The 18030-nt window shown below is 40.0% G+C and overlaps 1 protein-coding gene across 1 annotated transcript in view; it reads right to left on the reverse strand.

Annotated features, from left to right (window-relative positions):
• Positions 1 to 10219: 10219 nt before the first annotated feature.
• Positions 10220 to 18030, reverse strand: part of LOC147892765 (phenylacetaldehyde reductase-like) — a 101851-nt gene continuing 94040 nt past the window's right edge. The window contains exons 4-6 of the mRNA XM_087387257.1: positions 11668 to 11830; positions 11260 to 11449; positions 10220 to 10735 (exon numbers count right to left, since the gene is read on the reverse strand). Coding sequence (XP_087243383.1) covers positions 10582 to 10735; positions 11260 to 11449; positions 11668 to 11830 — 507 coding nt within the window. The 3' untranslated portion in view covers positions 10220 to 10581. The remainder of the gene's footprint in view (positions 10736 to 11259; positions 11450 to 11667; positions 11831 to 18030) is intronic.

Raw genomic sequence — 18030 nt, forward strand, 5'->3', positions numbered from 1 at the left:
GCAAGGTTGGTAGAGAAATAAGAGAACAAAGGTCTAGAGGAAACCTTACACGTAGATGAACTAGAGCATGCCTCAACCATTTGGAAAGGTATGTTTGATTATGATCCATAATGTTGTTTATCTGGCTTGGAGATAATATCCACTATGCAAACAACGAACAAATTTTCCCCTATGACAGCATGGACTTGGTCTAGATCTTCTCTGACTTCATATAAAAGGAAACATGAGAAAAGGACTATGACTTGTCATATGGGCACGAGAAAAGACATGAGATAGAATACTATAAAGTTAGGCTTCTCTATGAAGCCAAATTTCGGGTGTCAACTCGGACTAGGATGCAGAAGGTAGGAGTCCTAGGTCGGACCTAGATAACACATAAGAGCCTACAAGCACCTTAGACTAGGATCCAGACATATAACTCATATCTAATCCAAAGACAGAATTCCTAAGTCAACCCCAAACGACACATAGCCCCTTAGGAAATCAAGACTAGGATCTCAAAGGCAAGAGTCTCGAGTTTGATTTAAAATATATGAAACCCTATTGCCACCTTGGATGATGGATCAAATAGGTTGACCACACCGACAAAAAATGAAGAGCTAATCTTTGTGATGGTTGATAGAGATTTGGGGCGTTATTCATGGAGTTTACACCACCGCCATTTCTAGGACGATGGAAAAGAGAGTATTCTATACATTGAGTAAAGAATAAGAGCCAATCTTTGTGATTGTCAAGAGGTATTTGAGGTGTTAAAGTCATAGAATTTACAACACTGTAGGATGACAAGAATTTAGGGAGCTCGCTCAATGGAGTAGTTTTTCAAGTGCCAAGGCTAGCAATTGCTAAGATAAGCTACACTACGTAACATAGTGGCTAAACAAGTCTAGAGCAGTAGCTTGAGAGACAAGGCTCAGCAGCATGGAGAAGTCGCAAGTTTGAGTCCAAAGCCAAGGTGCAAGGTAATCCCATAGATGAGGTTTCAAAATATATCACCAATTAAAGTTGCAAAGAGGGCCTTCACTCTTAAGTAGAGAAAAATTAGTTACGTGTAGTACAGAACTCAAGCATCATATAGTCATTCTTTTGACTACAACGATTGTACATTGTATTGTTATATTGCAAAGTGTAGCTACTGGGCAAAGTGGAGAACTCGCATTGTTGGTGCAAGCGAACAGATGCTAAAGCAATGTGGAGAAGTCAACACTATGCGAGCCCTTGTAGAGATAGCTTGAGCAAGCACATAGGATCCACCAAAGCCCTCTAAGGAGGCACACAAGATCCACACCTGACCTTCATAGTTGCAATTTGAATAATGTTGTTCATTTCGATGATAAGGTCAACATCATTGAATCTTCTTGATAGGTATGTAATCAAAGTCCTGGTTTGGTATGACCTATTTTGAACGACACTGATGTCTATGTGCATCTCTATGTGCATCGTCTTCAAGTGTCTTGTCGAAGTACCAATCAAGTGTAAGATTTGAGAGAAGTTTTCGATATCAAGAGTCCTTGGGTGAGCAATTTTCCTTGCACATCCAAAGGATGGTGATTCAAATTAAGAAAACTCAAAAGATGGGCGAGTACGTCGAAAGCCTTTAGCCTAGGGCTACTAAGGTTAGACCAAGGATTGATGACCTAGCATCTAGGTGAGGTCATACATATTTAAGATATAGCATAGATGATCGTAAGCTTAAGAGAATTGGCCAAGTTGTTATACCTAATCCAAAGATAAAAGAGCATCCATCAATGCCATGATTCTTTTGACCAAAGATTTTCTTACATCAAGGTAGAGCAAGTGAAGCCACCCAATTATAAACAACCATTAGAAATATTAGGAAGTTGATGAGAGCATATTATTCATATGTCGCAAATACAAGGATATGATTCCATTTATGATGGCTAACTGTCTTACCACGATGGCACACTTCATTATGACAAGTGTCAATAGTAGCGTGCTTGTTTTTACCCTATTCTATGAATTACCAAGATCCACAATATGGATGGATATCAAAATAAAGAGGGTCAACCAAACTCTTGAGGATTTCCTAAGAGCATATGTTTCATTAAAGCAAAGAACATGGAACAAGTGATTGCCATTACTAGAATTTGTCTACAACATTCATTGATATGGTGAGTCCTTTTGAATGAAATTATGGGTTTAGACTAACTAATCCAACTATAGTTGAGATTCTTCATAATGTGTCTAATGCCACTACATATGTAATCCACACAAGCTAAAAGCAAACATTCAACAAGCGATGTACAAGGCTAAGAATTATGTTGATGAAAATAGAACTTTAGAGGATTTAATGAGGAACTTTTCCTCACAATTCCTTTACACAGTGAGTCCTTGATTACAAAACAATGCCTTAAGTTGTCACTCCAATGTTAGCCACAGTTAATTCTAAAAAGAATAGGTAAGGTAGCCTATGGACCAGAATTACCACAAAGTACATCCAATGTTACATGATCCTTGTTAAAACTCTTTCAACTAACTAACTCTCTAATTGATTGAATAATTATGTTCAAAGAACACAAACCAGCAAGCATCGTAGACCGGAAAGAGATGATAGCTCAAAATTGATAGATACCTATGATGTTCATGATGGAGAGGAGGTCTTATCGAAGAGCAATAAAGAAAGGGAGAACACTGAAATTGTGGGTGCTAACTCACCCAGATCAAGGTAAGCTCTTATTATGTATGTATGGTACAAAGGGGTATATACTAGGCCATTAGCCTTTACCCCAACAACCTCCCACTTAAAGGCCAATGCGCCTTTAAGGGAGAAGATGGGCATCCTAATGTCATCTAACACCCATCAATACTCTGCAATGTGCAAACCGCTCCGAGGAAAGACCCTTTGTAAGAAGATCTGCAGGTTTCTCATCTGTGTGAACCTTGACAAGCTAGATGCGCTTGTCCTCAATCACCTCTCTGATGAAGTGATACTTCACATCAATATGCTTTGTCTTCGCATGGAAGACAGGATTCCGTGCCAACTGGATGGCACTCTGACTATCACAGTGCAAAATTGGAACCTCTCCTGCAATGCTCAAGTCTCCCGCTAGATGAGTAAGCTATATAGCTTCCTTGCATGCCTCAGTAGCTGCAACATACTCTACCTCAGTGGTAGACAAAGCCGTACATGGCTGCAAACGAGAGACCTATGAAACTACACCTCCAGTGAATGAGAAAACATATCCTGTACTAAACCTCCGAGTGTCTACATTCCCTGCAAAATTAGCATCTGCATATCCAACAACAGATATGTCCTTCCTCCCAAAGAAAATGCACATGTTCTTTGTACCATTCAAGTATCTCATGATACCTTTCACTGCCTCCCAATGCTTCTTGCCAGGATTTGCCATATACTTGCTAACAGCTCCCACTACAAAAGCAATATCTGGACGTGTAGCAACCATGGCATACATCAAGCTTCCTACTGTGGATGCATAAGGTATCTTTGCCATTTCAGCCTGCTCCTCATCTGACTTATGGTTGTCCGCTTGGCTGAGTTTCACATATGGAGGCAACGGAGTACTTATGGACTTTCCCCTCTCTATATTGAAACGCTCAAGTACCTTGCTAATGTACTCTTTCTGTGACAAATGAAGGAGTTTCTTGTTCCTATCCTGAACAATCCTCATGCCAAGTATGTGACTGGCATCACCCAAATCCTTCATGTCAAAGGTCTCATGCAACCTTTTCTTCAAGGCATCCACATCCAAAGCAGATTTCCCTGCAATAAGCATGTCATCAACATATAAAATCAAAATAAGAAGGCTGCCATCTTATGCCTTCTTTGTGTAGAGGCAATGATCTATCTCACTCCGTGTGTACCCTTAGGATCGCATAAATGCATCAAACTTATGGTACCACTCCCTAGGAGCGTGTTTCAACCCATAAAAACTTTTTTGAAGCTTGCATACCATCCGTTCTTTGCCCTGCACAACAAACCCCTCTAACTGCTGCATATAGATGTTCTCATGAAGATCTCCATGTAGAATAGCTATTTTTACATTCATTTAGACAAGCTCCATGTCCTCTCTGGCAACCAATGCAAGCACTATACGAAGGGTAGTCATCTTCACCACTGGGGAAAAGATCTCATCAAAGTCAATACCCTTCTCTTGCTTAAAACCCTTGGCTACCAACCTTGCCTTATACTTAGGCAATGCATCTGCTGGAGACATCTTCAGCTTGTAAACCCATTTGCATGGCAATGCATGCTTTCTTTTGGGCAAATAAACCAAATCCCAAGTAGCATTCTTCATCAAAGAATTCATCTCTGACTGCATAGCCTTCTCCCACTTATGCTTGTCATTCCTAGACATAGCACATCAAAGCATGAAGGCTCACCACAATCTGTCAACATGACATAATCTAGAGATGGAGCATATCTCTGTGGAGGTCGTGAGACTCTAGTGGAACGTCTCAACACTTGCTCACCATGAGCATCTTGCTGTCCCAACTGATTTTCCTGCATAACTTGAGGTTGTCCACCTAGATATGGCTCTACCACCTCATGATCTGTGGACTGTCCATGCCCTGCATCATGTGGAACAGGTTGTGCATGCCTCTCATATGGTGGTTGTCCATCCTCTTGAAACACCACTCTGCATATCTCAATAGTCTTTTTTGGCTTCTTGTGCATCTTGTCCTCATTAAAGATAATATCATGGTTGCATACTATCTTCCTGGCCTCTGGATCCCATAATCGGTATCCCATCTCGCCTGAATCACCATATCCAAGAAAAATGCACTTCCTTGACTTTAGATCAAGCTTGCTGCGTTTTTCCTTAAGGATATGAACGTAAGCTTCATAGCCAAATACACGAAGATGCCCATAAGATGGTGGCTTGCCTAACCAAACCTTCTGGCACTTTCTCATCTAGTGCCTTGCTAGGCGATCTATTGATAAGATGTGTACTGCTGTCTTGATAGACTCAGCCCAAAAGCCATGAGGTAGACTGGCATTAGAAAGCATGCTTATATTTCTTTCTTGAATAGTTATATTCATCTTCTCAGCAACCCCATTCTGAGAAGGATTCTCAGGAGTAGTCAACTCCCGCTTGATGCCACGTAGCTCATAAAAATTCTTAAATGCATGAGAGGTATACTCTCCTCCATTATCAATGCGCAAGCATTTAAGCTTCTTACCCAAGTGATTTTCAGCAAATGCTAAGAACTTTTGAAATGCATCAAAGACATCACTCTTCTTCTGGAGAGGATAGACCCAATGAGACAGTAGCATCATCAATGAAAGTAGCAAAGTAAGAAGCACCACCCAATGAGACAGTAGGCATAGGTCCCACACATATCACTGCGAACCAACTCCAATGGTTCAAGCCTCTTCTTGCCTAAAGATTTTTCATGTGAAGACCGTGTTTGCTTCCCATGCATGCAATGCTCACACATGCTAAAATCTGAAAAGTTAAACACGGGAACATACTGCAAACCAAAAAGTATCTTCATTCCTATCATGCTCATGTGTCCCAACCGATGATGCCACAAAGAGACGGATGGCTGCTCGGTCACATTGATTACATTATCTCTTATGCCTGACACATGCATTGAGTATAACATTCCATGCTTGGAACCTCTAGCAATCACAAGTGACCCTTTGCTAATTTTTCACGTATTGTTGCCAAAAAACACATGATAGCCATCATCATCAAGCTATCCTATACTTATCAAGCTCTTTTTCAGATTTGGAACATGCCTAATATTCTTGAGTACAAATGTAGAACCATTAGGAAGAGACAAGTGGATATCTCCCACTCCAACAATGTCACATGGATAATCATTTCCAAGTCTCACAGTTCCTTTCCTTCCTACATCATAAATGGTAAACCATTCCCTATGTGGAGTGACATGGAAAGATGCTGCTGAGTCTAGTATCCAATTCTGTGACAATGCATCATCACTAGTCACAAGAAAAGCATGCTCAAACATAGAGGCATAAAGAATGTCACCCTCATCACTATTGTTACTTATGACATTCACTTCCTCTATATTGACCGTGGATTTCTCTTCCTTCTTGGACTGCACATTAGCTTTGCCTTTGTCTTTATCGTTCTTCCATTTATAGCAATCCTTTTTTAAATGGCCTTTCTTCCCATTAAGAGATTGGCACCACTGCCATTTCTTAGGCCCCAATAAGAGATTGGCACCACTGCCATTCTCCACTTGCACAAATGTTTACCCTACTATTCTAGGAGGGGTATTCCAATCATCATAGGAGAGTGGTGTCCGATTCCAATCCACATGTGAGTCTGATGATCTCAGTGTCATTATGTAGGTGCCACCATGAGTTTGGCACCACTGCCATTTTCCACTAGTGGTTGTCTAGACAAACTAAACCTATAGATTGACATTCCACTACATAGAAGAATAAACATTGCCACTAGTGGAGAATGGCAGTCGGAAATCCTTTTTGGCATGGGATTTTCCTCTAGATTTGCTTCTAGACTTGCTTGTATTTTTGTCATGGTATTTCCCCCTGGAATATGACCTCCCTCTCACATTGAGAGCACTTGAACTTTTAGTTCCAGCATTGTTCTTTCTATTTACCTCCTCAGTGAGAAGGCTACTCTCAACATCACTGCTTGTCAAGCCTCCTGCACGGGCTGAATTACTTATAGCAGTCCTAAAGGTGTCCCAACTTCTTGGACTGCACATTAGTTTTGCCTTTGCCTTTATCATTCTTCCATTTGTAGCAATCCTTTTTGAAATGGCCTTTCTTCCCATAATAGAAGCATTCCAAATCCTTTTTTGCATGGGATTTTCCTCTAGATTTGCTTCTAGACTTACTTGTATTTCTGTCATGGTATTTCCCCCTGGAATATGACCTCCCTCTCACATTGAGAGCACTTTAACTTTTAGTTCCAGCATTGTTCTTTCTATTTAACTCCTCAATGAGAAGGCTACTCTCAACATCTCTGCTTGTCAGGCCTCTTGCATGGGCTGAATTGCTTATAGCAGTCCTCAAACTATCCCAACTTTCAAGAAGAGTGACCAATAAGAACATTGTCTTAACTGAGTCATCAAAGGTAATTTTTTGAGCTAAAAGTTGACTGAAATTTGTGTTAAACTCATTTAAATGGCTAGATATTAAAGTCCCTTCTTCCATGCGAAGATCTATGAGTTTCTTCAACCAATACACTTGACAAGCGACACTCTACTTCTCATAAAGATCATGCATCTTTGTCCACACATCATAGGTACCACCTGCAGTATCTTTCACATTGAAATACACCGATTCTGCCATCCATTGTGATGGCTTCGACATCAGAGAATGCATTGTTTAACATTGAGAAGTTGAATGGCACAAACTTCTCCTATTGGAAGGAGCAAATCTACAATGTTTGGTACAGAAGAAGCAAGTAAAGCCTATAAAACGCAAAGGCATAAAGCCGGAGGATTGGGAAGATGATGAAGAGTGAAAGGAATTGGATGAGCTTGCATGCTCCCAATGTTAGAGAAGAGATGCTAATTGCTACGAAAGCAAGACCTTACGAATCAATTGTAACCACCCGGGTCATTTCTACGATCGATTCATGAATGAAAGCATCTCAAAATTTGCATCATCTTTCGTCTCCTTGTTTTGAGCTCTGTCTTCTATTAGATCTTTAGAGTCTGCTTGTATATTTCAGACACATCCATCCTCATTTAAGTTTTCACAGGCATTAGTACGACCTCAAAGATCAACTGACGCAGCTTACATATTTCGATCCAACCTTTTGTAGCCTGATCTATGTTGTATTGTATATGTACATGCCCAATGCCAGGCCCTATCTGATTCTTTGAAAGATATGAATAGCAAGTAATCCAATATTAGGTAACTCTAAAGCTTTGATTGCAAAGAAGCATTTGTTAGGAAGCTTCGTGCAAGCCACATGGAGTATAAGTTTGCATGCATCTGATTCAAGAGACACTGCATCAATGTACCAAACTCAAGCCCAAAAATATCAACTGCAATGACAACAGCCACACTGTCACTGTCACAAATACATGTTCTGCTGTAAGTGACCTCAAGACATCTCAAAACTAACCAATAGCTTTTGCACGGTAGCTCCGATGCAAAAGGTGTAAACAAAAAAAATGTAGCTTGTAGAAAACTCTACAACTTCTCGATTTACAAGTCCAAGATCCTTACAGATTTCCTTATATCTGCTATTGAAAACCACCACTTGCAAACTTTTACTGCTGTAATAACAGTTTACAACAGTTTTAATCTATTTTGAATTATCAATATCTTTCCAATCGTAACTTAATTGCCTTTGCTATAAACACCAAAGTTATAAGATCCTTACAGATTTCCTTATATCTACTGTTGAAAACCACCACTTGCAAACTTTTACTGCTGTAATAACAGTCTACAACAGTTTTGACCTATTTTGAACTGTCAATATCTTTCCAACCATAACTCGATTGCCTTTGCTGTAAACACCAAAATTGTAGACAACCAATAGATCTACAAACTTCTAGTTTACTGCAGGTCCAAATTCATTATGAAATTTTTTATATTTATTGTTGAAAGCAACCCCCTGCTCACTTTTCTAACTGCTGTCATAAATTGTCAAAACTGTAAATCATGGCCATACCAGACATCATAACTTTTTCTTTAAATCTCGAATTGAAATGCTTTCAAAAACAAGATTATAGATTATCCAAAAAACTAAAACTTCTTAGTTCAACTCAGAAGACAATTCCTCATGGATTCTCTAATATTCACTTCTGAAAACAATCACTTGCTCACTTTTTACTACTGTCACAAGATTGCAAACTGCCAATCACTAACTTTTCCTGAAGCATTTGAGGCATAAACTCCAATAAAATAACCCAACAATTCTGAAAAATGTTGTCCAAAAAATTTCCTCAGTAGGAAGAGTATTGCACTCATAAAAATAATCCATTCCTAAGATATAAGACAGCTTCAGAAAAACACTGCTCACTTATGCTCACTTTCTCAGCTAAACAAAGGCTCAAAATGCATCAATTGTAAACAATCACTTTCAGCCAACCTTTGACTTGATATACATCAACTTGAAGACATAAACCCAACTGAAATCTAAATGTACCAACCGCCTTTAATCAACTGGAGTCCGCCACAAGCAAAAGACGTTTTTACTTTCAAGCTCCAAAAAAACAACTTTCAGTGACTGAAATTACAGAGCAGCAGGTCGTTTTTTACCGTAGATGGATAATATTCCTTCTCTCCCACTCAAACAAGACAATAGATTACTGAAACAATCGAGACAACCTAATATATATGTCTGAAACAGTAAAAACGAGCTAGTGTATGTCAAAATACAGCTTCCACGGACAATAGGAGACTCCACGCAACAAGTTCAGGCTCTTGACACAGCAACACCGCAATGCTACAGTCTCCTTGTTGGCTTCCTTCAACCAAGCTCTGATACCAGTTGATGGAGAGGAAGACTTATCGAAGAGTAACAAAGAAAGGGAGAACACCGAAACTATGGATGCTAACTCACCCAGATCAAGGTAAACTCTTATTATGTATGATACAAAGAGGTATATACTAAGCCATTGGTCTTTACCCCAACAATTCGTAGCTTGGCATGGAATTCCTCTATCAAGGGCAACCCGTGTGTGTAGATTGTTTTACATATCATTATGGTACATAACTGGTTGGTTTTAGGTATGAAACCATGGCTATGGTTTATGTTTGATTTGCAAGTTTAGGGTCAAACTAATTTTCAAGGACTAGAGCTGTCGAGATGCTTAATGAGTACTGAAGGTAACTAGAATATTCCTACAATTCCCTTATGCATGGGGATATGATTGCTATACAAGATTACCTAGGGTTGATTAATGAACATGGCAATTGATTGTATTTCCAATAGAGGGGCCACTAAGACAAGGCATGGAGTGTAGGAACCTTCTAGGTTGGAAGGGCTCAACACACATGAAAATACTTTTTTGGAAAGAAATACACAAGGTGTCTATGCAAGCATATGGGACTGTTTACATGTGTTGGATTAGGCTTGGAGGTTACTCGCTCTTGCATGCTTGTGGTGTTTCGAAATATTAACAATACAATCGTAGGTCGCTTGATAGATCAAACAAGTATGGGATATCAGGGTCTAGCATTCGTCAGGATTGCAGAAGGTGATTGAGTTCCTATCATTTAGGTTAATTATGCATAAAACAATTTCCAGTAAAACAATTACAGAATCAAGAAGCAAGGTCTCTCTTTAGCATGGTTCTGCATGAAGCAAGACTTGTAAGGCAAACTGGCCATGCACTTGTTACTAACTCCCAATTTCTGGCAGCAATTCAAAGACTTATTCCAGCAATAGCCAACCCATACAATTAAAATCCTTCGATCACATATCAATCACTGCTCAGGGAAGAGTGTCCAGATGACGCTTAGGAACCTGATTGTACAGACAACGTCTTCGAATTCACTTTCATCAAGTGTCACCCTTATTATACCTGAATAGGCCATTTTTTGTTGGCTTAGTCCTAAAAGAACATGTCGGGCATCATCCAGCATCTTTCCAGCCATGAGAAAACAAATTGGAGTCTACATATGAGCTTTCTATTCAGAGCTCAGGCATTTTGCTTTACCAACTTCTGTTTCATTAAGGAGTGCACACATTCTTCAATTGCCTCTTCAATTGGAGTGAATTTCAATCCCAGACTCTGTAGCTTTGCTGTGGTCACCTTGTACACTGGAGCACGAGGGGCTGTCTCATCTGCACATCTGAACACCTCAGCAGAGAAGTAAATTAGCCCTATAGAAATTCAAGGAACATACTTTTGTGCACGTGTGCATGTGTGTGGATGTCTGTGTGCACGCATATGCATGTGTTTGAGTACACGTGTGCATATGTGTGCATTTGGGTGCTTCATCTGTGTGTCTGTAGGGTGCATGTATGTGTGTACACATTCACAATTGCATGCATGCACACGCACATGAAACCCAAATCTATTCCCCAGACTCAGCATAAACAAAGTGTGAGCCACCATGATTGTATCCCCATCAAAAGAATTTCGAATACAGGTTTCATTACGCCTAACATGGAGTCCAAAGCTGTGGCCATTTTACATGTAACATGCATATATCCACACTTCCCAAAAAGGGGAAAGAACCTCTACTTGTAGCAATGGGAACACAGCTAATCACAAACATGTTAAGTAGAACTGGAATGGAAAAAAGAGAATACACGGCTAATCACAAACATGTTAAGAAGTAGAAGTGGAATGGAAAAAAGGGAAGACACCAACTTTGTGGGTATTGGATGGCCAGGACAGAGTTTATGCAGGATTCCTATTATTTCTTCATAGTGAGCAATTCTCTCTGTACAAAGGTACCGTCCTGATGCTGTGGGCACTTCATAAGCCAAAATGTGTGCTTCTGCTACATCTTTCACATGCACCCAACCCAGCGTGGCATTTGGGAATGTAGAAGAATCCCCTATAACACAAAGGAATTGTTAACAAAATACAGTTGAAATAGCCTAAATTTCAAAGAGCAGCATATATAAATGAAAATTAATCATGTGCAGTTACGCACCGAAATGACTCGTACAATCTCAACCTTGGCTCTCATATCATGGAATGCCTCCATGTGCCCTACCCACATACTTGAAAAAGAAATGCATACAATCTATACGTTTGATCACACAAACTGACCATTTAAAAATTTCAAGATGATCTCTGAGCTTGTGTTCATGGTAAGCTGTAGAAGGGGTCCAACGACCATTGCAGGATTTATTGTCACCAGATCTAATCCATGTTCCTTCGCGAATTTCCAAGCTTCACCTTCTGCTAGAGTCTTGGATAACTGGTACCATGCCTACAATAAAAATGTGTGGGATTAGACATTCACAAGACAAAAATAGAGATAGCATACCTAACGGTCTAGTTTGGTCCATTCATATAGCCTCATCGTAATCCAGGTTACATCATTGCTGAAGGGTTTATTGAGGGAATGGGTATAAAAACATATTCACATCTTTCAGAGATAGCAGTTTCAGAGTGACCACTCACATCTACTGTCTAACTTTACTGTTCTGTCAGGGCAGTTCTTTGCTGGAGGAAGACCAAATAAACATCAATTCTATCAATAAATGCAAAGTTTACAAGCTCAATTGCACCCAAGCACAAGACATTACCCAGAGTTGGGAAAAATCAGCAATCACTCTATCAGGTGGATATACATATAGATGGACCCAGAAACATGCCATACTCATCCTCTAAAAGCACATCAGCAATTCTCAAACCCTGAAGAGTAGATTTACAAGATTAACAAAGTTCATCTGCTAACAATTGTCAGAACCAGCCCATTCAAGACCAATGACAGAGATGATAAGTCAAAAATTGGAAAGGAGTAACATAAAACACACAAACAGTTACACAGAAGCCAAGACAGCCCCCTTCCCCAATTTGCGCATTTCATTTGTCACAAAAGCAGCACTAAAACAGACATTAAATATGCCAAAATTAGCAAAATCCCACCCCAAATCATTTAAGGGTGACTCGCAAGAATAACAAAATACAATTTAGGCCTCAAAATTAAAGATCAAATTTAAGACTTGACACTCAAGCCAGTGGAATTCTGTAACATTTGGCTAAAGTTTTGTCACAATTATTCATGCAAAAAATTTACGGAAGGTAAGGGCAGCCAATAGGAAGAAAATAAGAGTCAATGTTTCGGCTGAAGTGCTCTGTATAATCCAATGATTACTATTTTTAAGAAGCAGATATGAAAAATTGCAACAAACAAAAATATGACTGAACTGGATTAGAACAGATTATAATGATTAATCATCCTTGACAGACCAAACAAGTCTATGGGATCAAGATAGATATATATTAGCATCCAGCCATCTTTGCTCCTTTTTTATGGGCCGACTACATCAGCTCTATGCAGGGGGTGAAAGATTGTTTCGAAAATTGATATGAGAGTCTCAAGCCAAAATTACCCGATACTATTTCCCTGTATCTCCTCCATGTGAGAGTGTGAGCTGCTATACTGTAGTGAAATGTGGAGCTTAAGATCCACATTCATTCCCCAATCAGCGTTGCCAAAACTTCAGCTTGAAATTGTAGATGCTGCTTGCTTTAGTTTTGTCTTCTCCGACCAGGAATCTGAAAACGTTCTGTGGGAGGGACCAAAGACATGCCTGAGCTCACTCTGATATGAGGTACCCTGGGCCTCCAAAAGTCATGCAGCTCCTTGTTTGTACTGCTGCTAACTTCAAGTCAAGTATAGTCTGTTTACACAAGGGATTTCTGCCAGCTTTGTAGCCAAGTGCACTGCATCTCCATCCCTATGTGGTTTAGCATGAGAACTCTAGGTTAATCTCTTGTAAGTCCATGACCCAAGCACTTTGTAATATTTTACTCTTAGCCTTCCATGCCAATTTTGGCTTTTTTTGCGAATGGTAGCCTAGCATCTTTATAACCTTGTCCAGGTGCATGGCAGGACTCTGCAGCTTTAATGGCTAAAGACACATCATCTCAACCCCAATCAGGAGGATAGGTAAGGTGTTGTCACCCTTATCCCTAAAATGATTCGCAAGAAACCGTTTGAATTGATTTAAGCTAGTTCCACCTTTCAAGTGAGAAACTGCTGCCCCACAGTACCCCTATGTGTAAGAAAACAGAGATATACTAGCACTTGAAACAGGTAGCATTGAAGTTCCAATTCCAAATATCCATGCTTTTGTGCTTGTTTTCAAAAGCATGATACAGCTTGCAAACCACTCCACCAGACTGTCAACAAAGCTCCCCCATCTATGATTCCACTATATGTCCATTTCCAAAAAAAATTATCCCTTCTTTCCCCCAAAAAAAGATAAACAAAGCACACTGCGTTATTAGTTGCATAATAGATATTTAGATAAATCCAACTTATGCCCAACCAATCCTTAAAACAAAATAAACAGTGTGTTTTAACCTCCTAATGGTCACCCACAAGGTTCAAAACCGCAAATTTCATCACATTTGGTGATAGCATTATCATTTCCCAGTTGCGGGTGTAGACCACTAAAAAAACATATGCCCTCACAAATGTAACAAAGTCGCAAAAAGGAGAGAAGAGAGTGGAGACGGAGAGAGGGCACAGCTAAAGAAAACACACAAATGACTAACTGTACACTACATTGGCTGTGAAGGATGAATGTAAACAACACCCATTTAGGATTAGGATTGGGATTAGGGTTTCTTAAACCTTTTCTTTTAGCACTCTCTAGGTAGTTCATTAACATATGTATACATGCTGTTGAGATTGATCCTCAATATCTACCCATCATGAAGTAGGCCTTCTCTCAAGATACGATTATCGTGTTTGAAGAAGGATTGAGCATTACTATTCATCACAACCCCTTAATAGAAATGCCCTTCCTCTTAGTCAAGCCAAGAGCTTGTTGTTGTTTTCCAAAAAGCTCTTTCGTAAGTGCTTTGGTAAAGGTGTCCTTCCTCTTAGTCAAGCCAAGAGCTTGTTGTTGTTTCCCAAAAAGCTCTTTTCTAAGTGCTTTGGTAAAGGTGTCCAAAATTATCTTTGCTATCACAATGCCACAATGTGATGTCACTACATAGCACTCTTTCTCTAATGAAATACTCTATCAACATGTTGTGCTTGAGTTTGCTAGTGCTTAAGTTAATTGGTTATCACGATATATTGTGCTTGAGTTTGCTAATGCTTAAGTTGATTGGTTATCACGATATATTGTGGTTGGCTTTGAGCCATCCAAGTAATTTATCTCCAAGAATAGTCTTTTGAGCCATATAGCTTCACATGCACCTATTATGAGAGCTCTATATTTTACTTCTGTGGATGACAAAGGAACAATTGGCTGTGTGTTTGATTGCCATAAATTTGCACCTTATCCAAGGAAAAATACATAACTTTAGGTTGATCTTCTTGTATTTTGATCACTTGCGTAGTCGTTGTCATAGTTTTTATGGCATCCTTTGTATTCTATTCTGAATTAACAAAGCATAACATATATCTTGCCTTACATTTGTAGATATATCAAAGATGTAATAAGATGTCACAATTAGTTTTTTTCATCTGTTGTCAACTTCAGATTTTGTTCCATTGGAGTAGCTGCAATCATGCATATGAAACTTCTTCAATAAGTTGCAACATATTTATGTTGACTCATAAATATGCTATCTGCATCTCTCTAAAATCTAATGCCAACACAATAATACATGAGTTTCATATCAAACTTTGCAATAAGTCATGTTTGAGTTTTGTGGTTACGCTATCATTGCCTCCTGATACTATCAAATCATCTACATACAACAATGAATGCAATGCAATGGTGATGTCTTCCCCTTGACCTTTGTAGTATGATTTACATTGAATTTTGTGTAACCTATCAATCCTACCATAATAGCTTGTTAGGTGCTTGCTTTAAGCCATAGTGGCTTTTTCAATGATTCTCTTTTCCATTTTCTACATGTCTCTATGGTTCTTACATGTATACATCTTGGTCCAAGTATCCATTTAAGAATGCAGCATTTTAACGTCTGACGAGATCTGGCTCATTATAAGTGATGATGGCGACGAAAAGGCTCTCATAGCTAAAAGAAAGGTTGGCAAAAGGAAGCCAAGAATGATTGGAGGGGGCTCTTCTCATGGTGAAAACAAGAAGAGGAAGAAGTGCTTCTATTGCGACATGCCTGGACATTTTGCTAAAGATTGTAAAAAGAGAAGACTGACCAAGCAAAGGAGGACTAGGCTGACACGGCAACTACCAATGTGGTAACCAAGGAACTCTTCTTAGTGACGGGGCCATGTCCCATTGAGACAGTGTATGCATACCTAGAGGCGATGGTGTTCATAGCAAACACCGAACAATAGTGCACAAGTTCAAGAATGTTGCTCAGTCATTGGATATGAGGACCGATCCAATACAATGGTAGTACTAGCACGCATACCGTATGGAATTTTTTGGACAGTACATGTACCATACGCTATAAGATATTTGCTTGCACGTGTTTCCATATGTGTTGTCACGCCCTCTTTTGCACCTGTCTTTGAGACAAATCCACTGCTACTACCTATGTTTGCCCTCTGCTCTAGCCTCCTTGAACCTTTAGCTCCTACCTTGGCCTTCGTCCTCCCCTCCCTCCCCATTCTCTTCCTCTTTTTTTGGGTGAAAAAATCATAATTTACAAAGCATGCGTACCTAACGTACCTTTAATTTTTTCTTGTACAACGCAGTGTACTGGTACTCGTGCCGTATGTATCGTACCTAACATGCAGTACCACCTTGTCCGATACCACTTGCAAAAACGGAGGAACACACCTAAAGATGGGAGCTTGACAAGTAAGAGATCACCAAGGAGAGCATGACTATAGGGTTACACAAAGGCAAGGAAGATCGTAGTACTTCTCGGAGCTACCTAGCTTGCTGCGATGGCAAGCATACCTAGACTGAAATTCCAGGAAGGTGGTTCCATTATGTTTTTGTGAAGATGACAGTAGATAACTTAGTGTTTGTACTGGTGCTTGCAGTTGGTTGGAGAGTCAAGGTGAAAGCCTTTATACAAACAGAGGGGGATTTCTCATTGCGGAGGCTTTTGACGCTTGCTGCAAGGTTACCTTCAGGATTAGCGACAAAGACTTTAACAAGTTCAAATTACTGATCAGTGGTGGTGATCACGAGGCTTCTTTGAGCAACCCAATTGCATGATGCTGGAAAGACGAGATAACGATCCTATCAAATCCTTTCTGGTGGAGACAAGGGATCTTATAAATCAAGGAAAGATGATAGCACTTGTGGAAGACCAGTGGGTGACAGACTTACTCGAGAGTTTGCTGGAGGGATTCCTACCAATGAAGACCGATGTGGAGCCACCACAAGGATCTCACTGTACAAGGAATCATGGACTAGAACACCAATGGTGCAGGTTTGATGACGGGTTGAAACATACCCAAGATCTTCAGTTCCTTACAATTTTTGATCAGTTCCTATCTTCTGAGACAGATGACTGGACGGATCTTTGGTGCCTTGGGATTCTGAAGATTGTGGAGTATTAGTGACTTGGATTAAAGAGTATACCAGAGTTGTAAACTGGATTCTGATTGTTTGTGGAGTGTTGTAGGTCAACACCTAGAGATGCAGGTACATCAATCAGATGGTACTCCAGCACTGGCGCCTGGTCGGCCTGCAAAGGTCGGGCAAACAGGCTGCTGCCAGATTGGTTGGCCAGATCTGGTCGGCCGGATCTGGCTCTAGGTTGGGTGGTACAGCAGGGCATTGGGCCTTATAAGAGGGCCCCAATGCAGGGTCATTGAACAGTTCAGTCTCTGGGCAGATTAGTTTACTCCAGGTACAGACCAGCCATCTGGTGGAAGCAAAGGAGTAGCTGCATGCAGCACAAGTGGTTCTCACAGTCATTTTTCAGGAGTCTTTGGACTGTCCAAGGGCACACAAAGGGGCAGATCTACCTGCTGGGTGAACAGCAGTAGCAAACTCACCTAGAGAGGGCACTGTAGACACACGGTGGTTAGGAGAGGTCTACAACAGTTACATCAGCAAACAGATCTTGTTCTTGGTGGCTTACCTCAGCACAGGTTTGCTGATGATGTTGCCACAGTTTTGACTATATTTTCTACTTGGAAATCACCTCTATTTATAAGATTTGTTTGGCTGAATGTCTGTGTGTGTATTCTCTCCATATTTGAAGTGCTTACTCTATATACATACATGCATAAAGGGAATTAGGCAGCCAAAGTTTTTTGTTGTGAGAACTCAAGACTTCGTTTATTCTATTGTGTAAGGGTTGGCCAGTAGCAATCAATCTTTTTCTTTAATAAACAAGCTACCGATAGAACCGGTGCAAGGAATGATTCCTCATAAAGCATTCACTGGGTCTAAGCCAAGGATTGTACATTTTAGAATTTTTGAATACTTAGCATATTCACATATACATGATAATACAGAAGAAAGCTAGATGTGAAGTCCAGGAAATCCATACTGGTTGTTGGATATAGTGAACATAGCAAAGCTTATAAGCTGTACGATCCAATTAACA

Source organism: Dipteris shenzhenensis, chromosome 16 (assembly GCF_047967505.1).
Source record: "Dipteris shenzhenensis isolate YYH24624 ecotype China chromosome 16, Dip_SZ_1.0, whole genome shotgun sequence".
Classification (NCBI taxonomy): Eukaryota; Viridiplantae; Streptophyta; class Polypodiopsida; order Gleicheniales; family Dipteridaceae; genus Dipteris; species Dipteris shenzhenensis.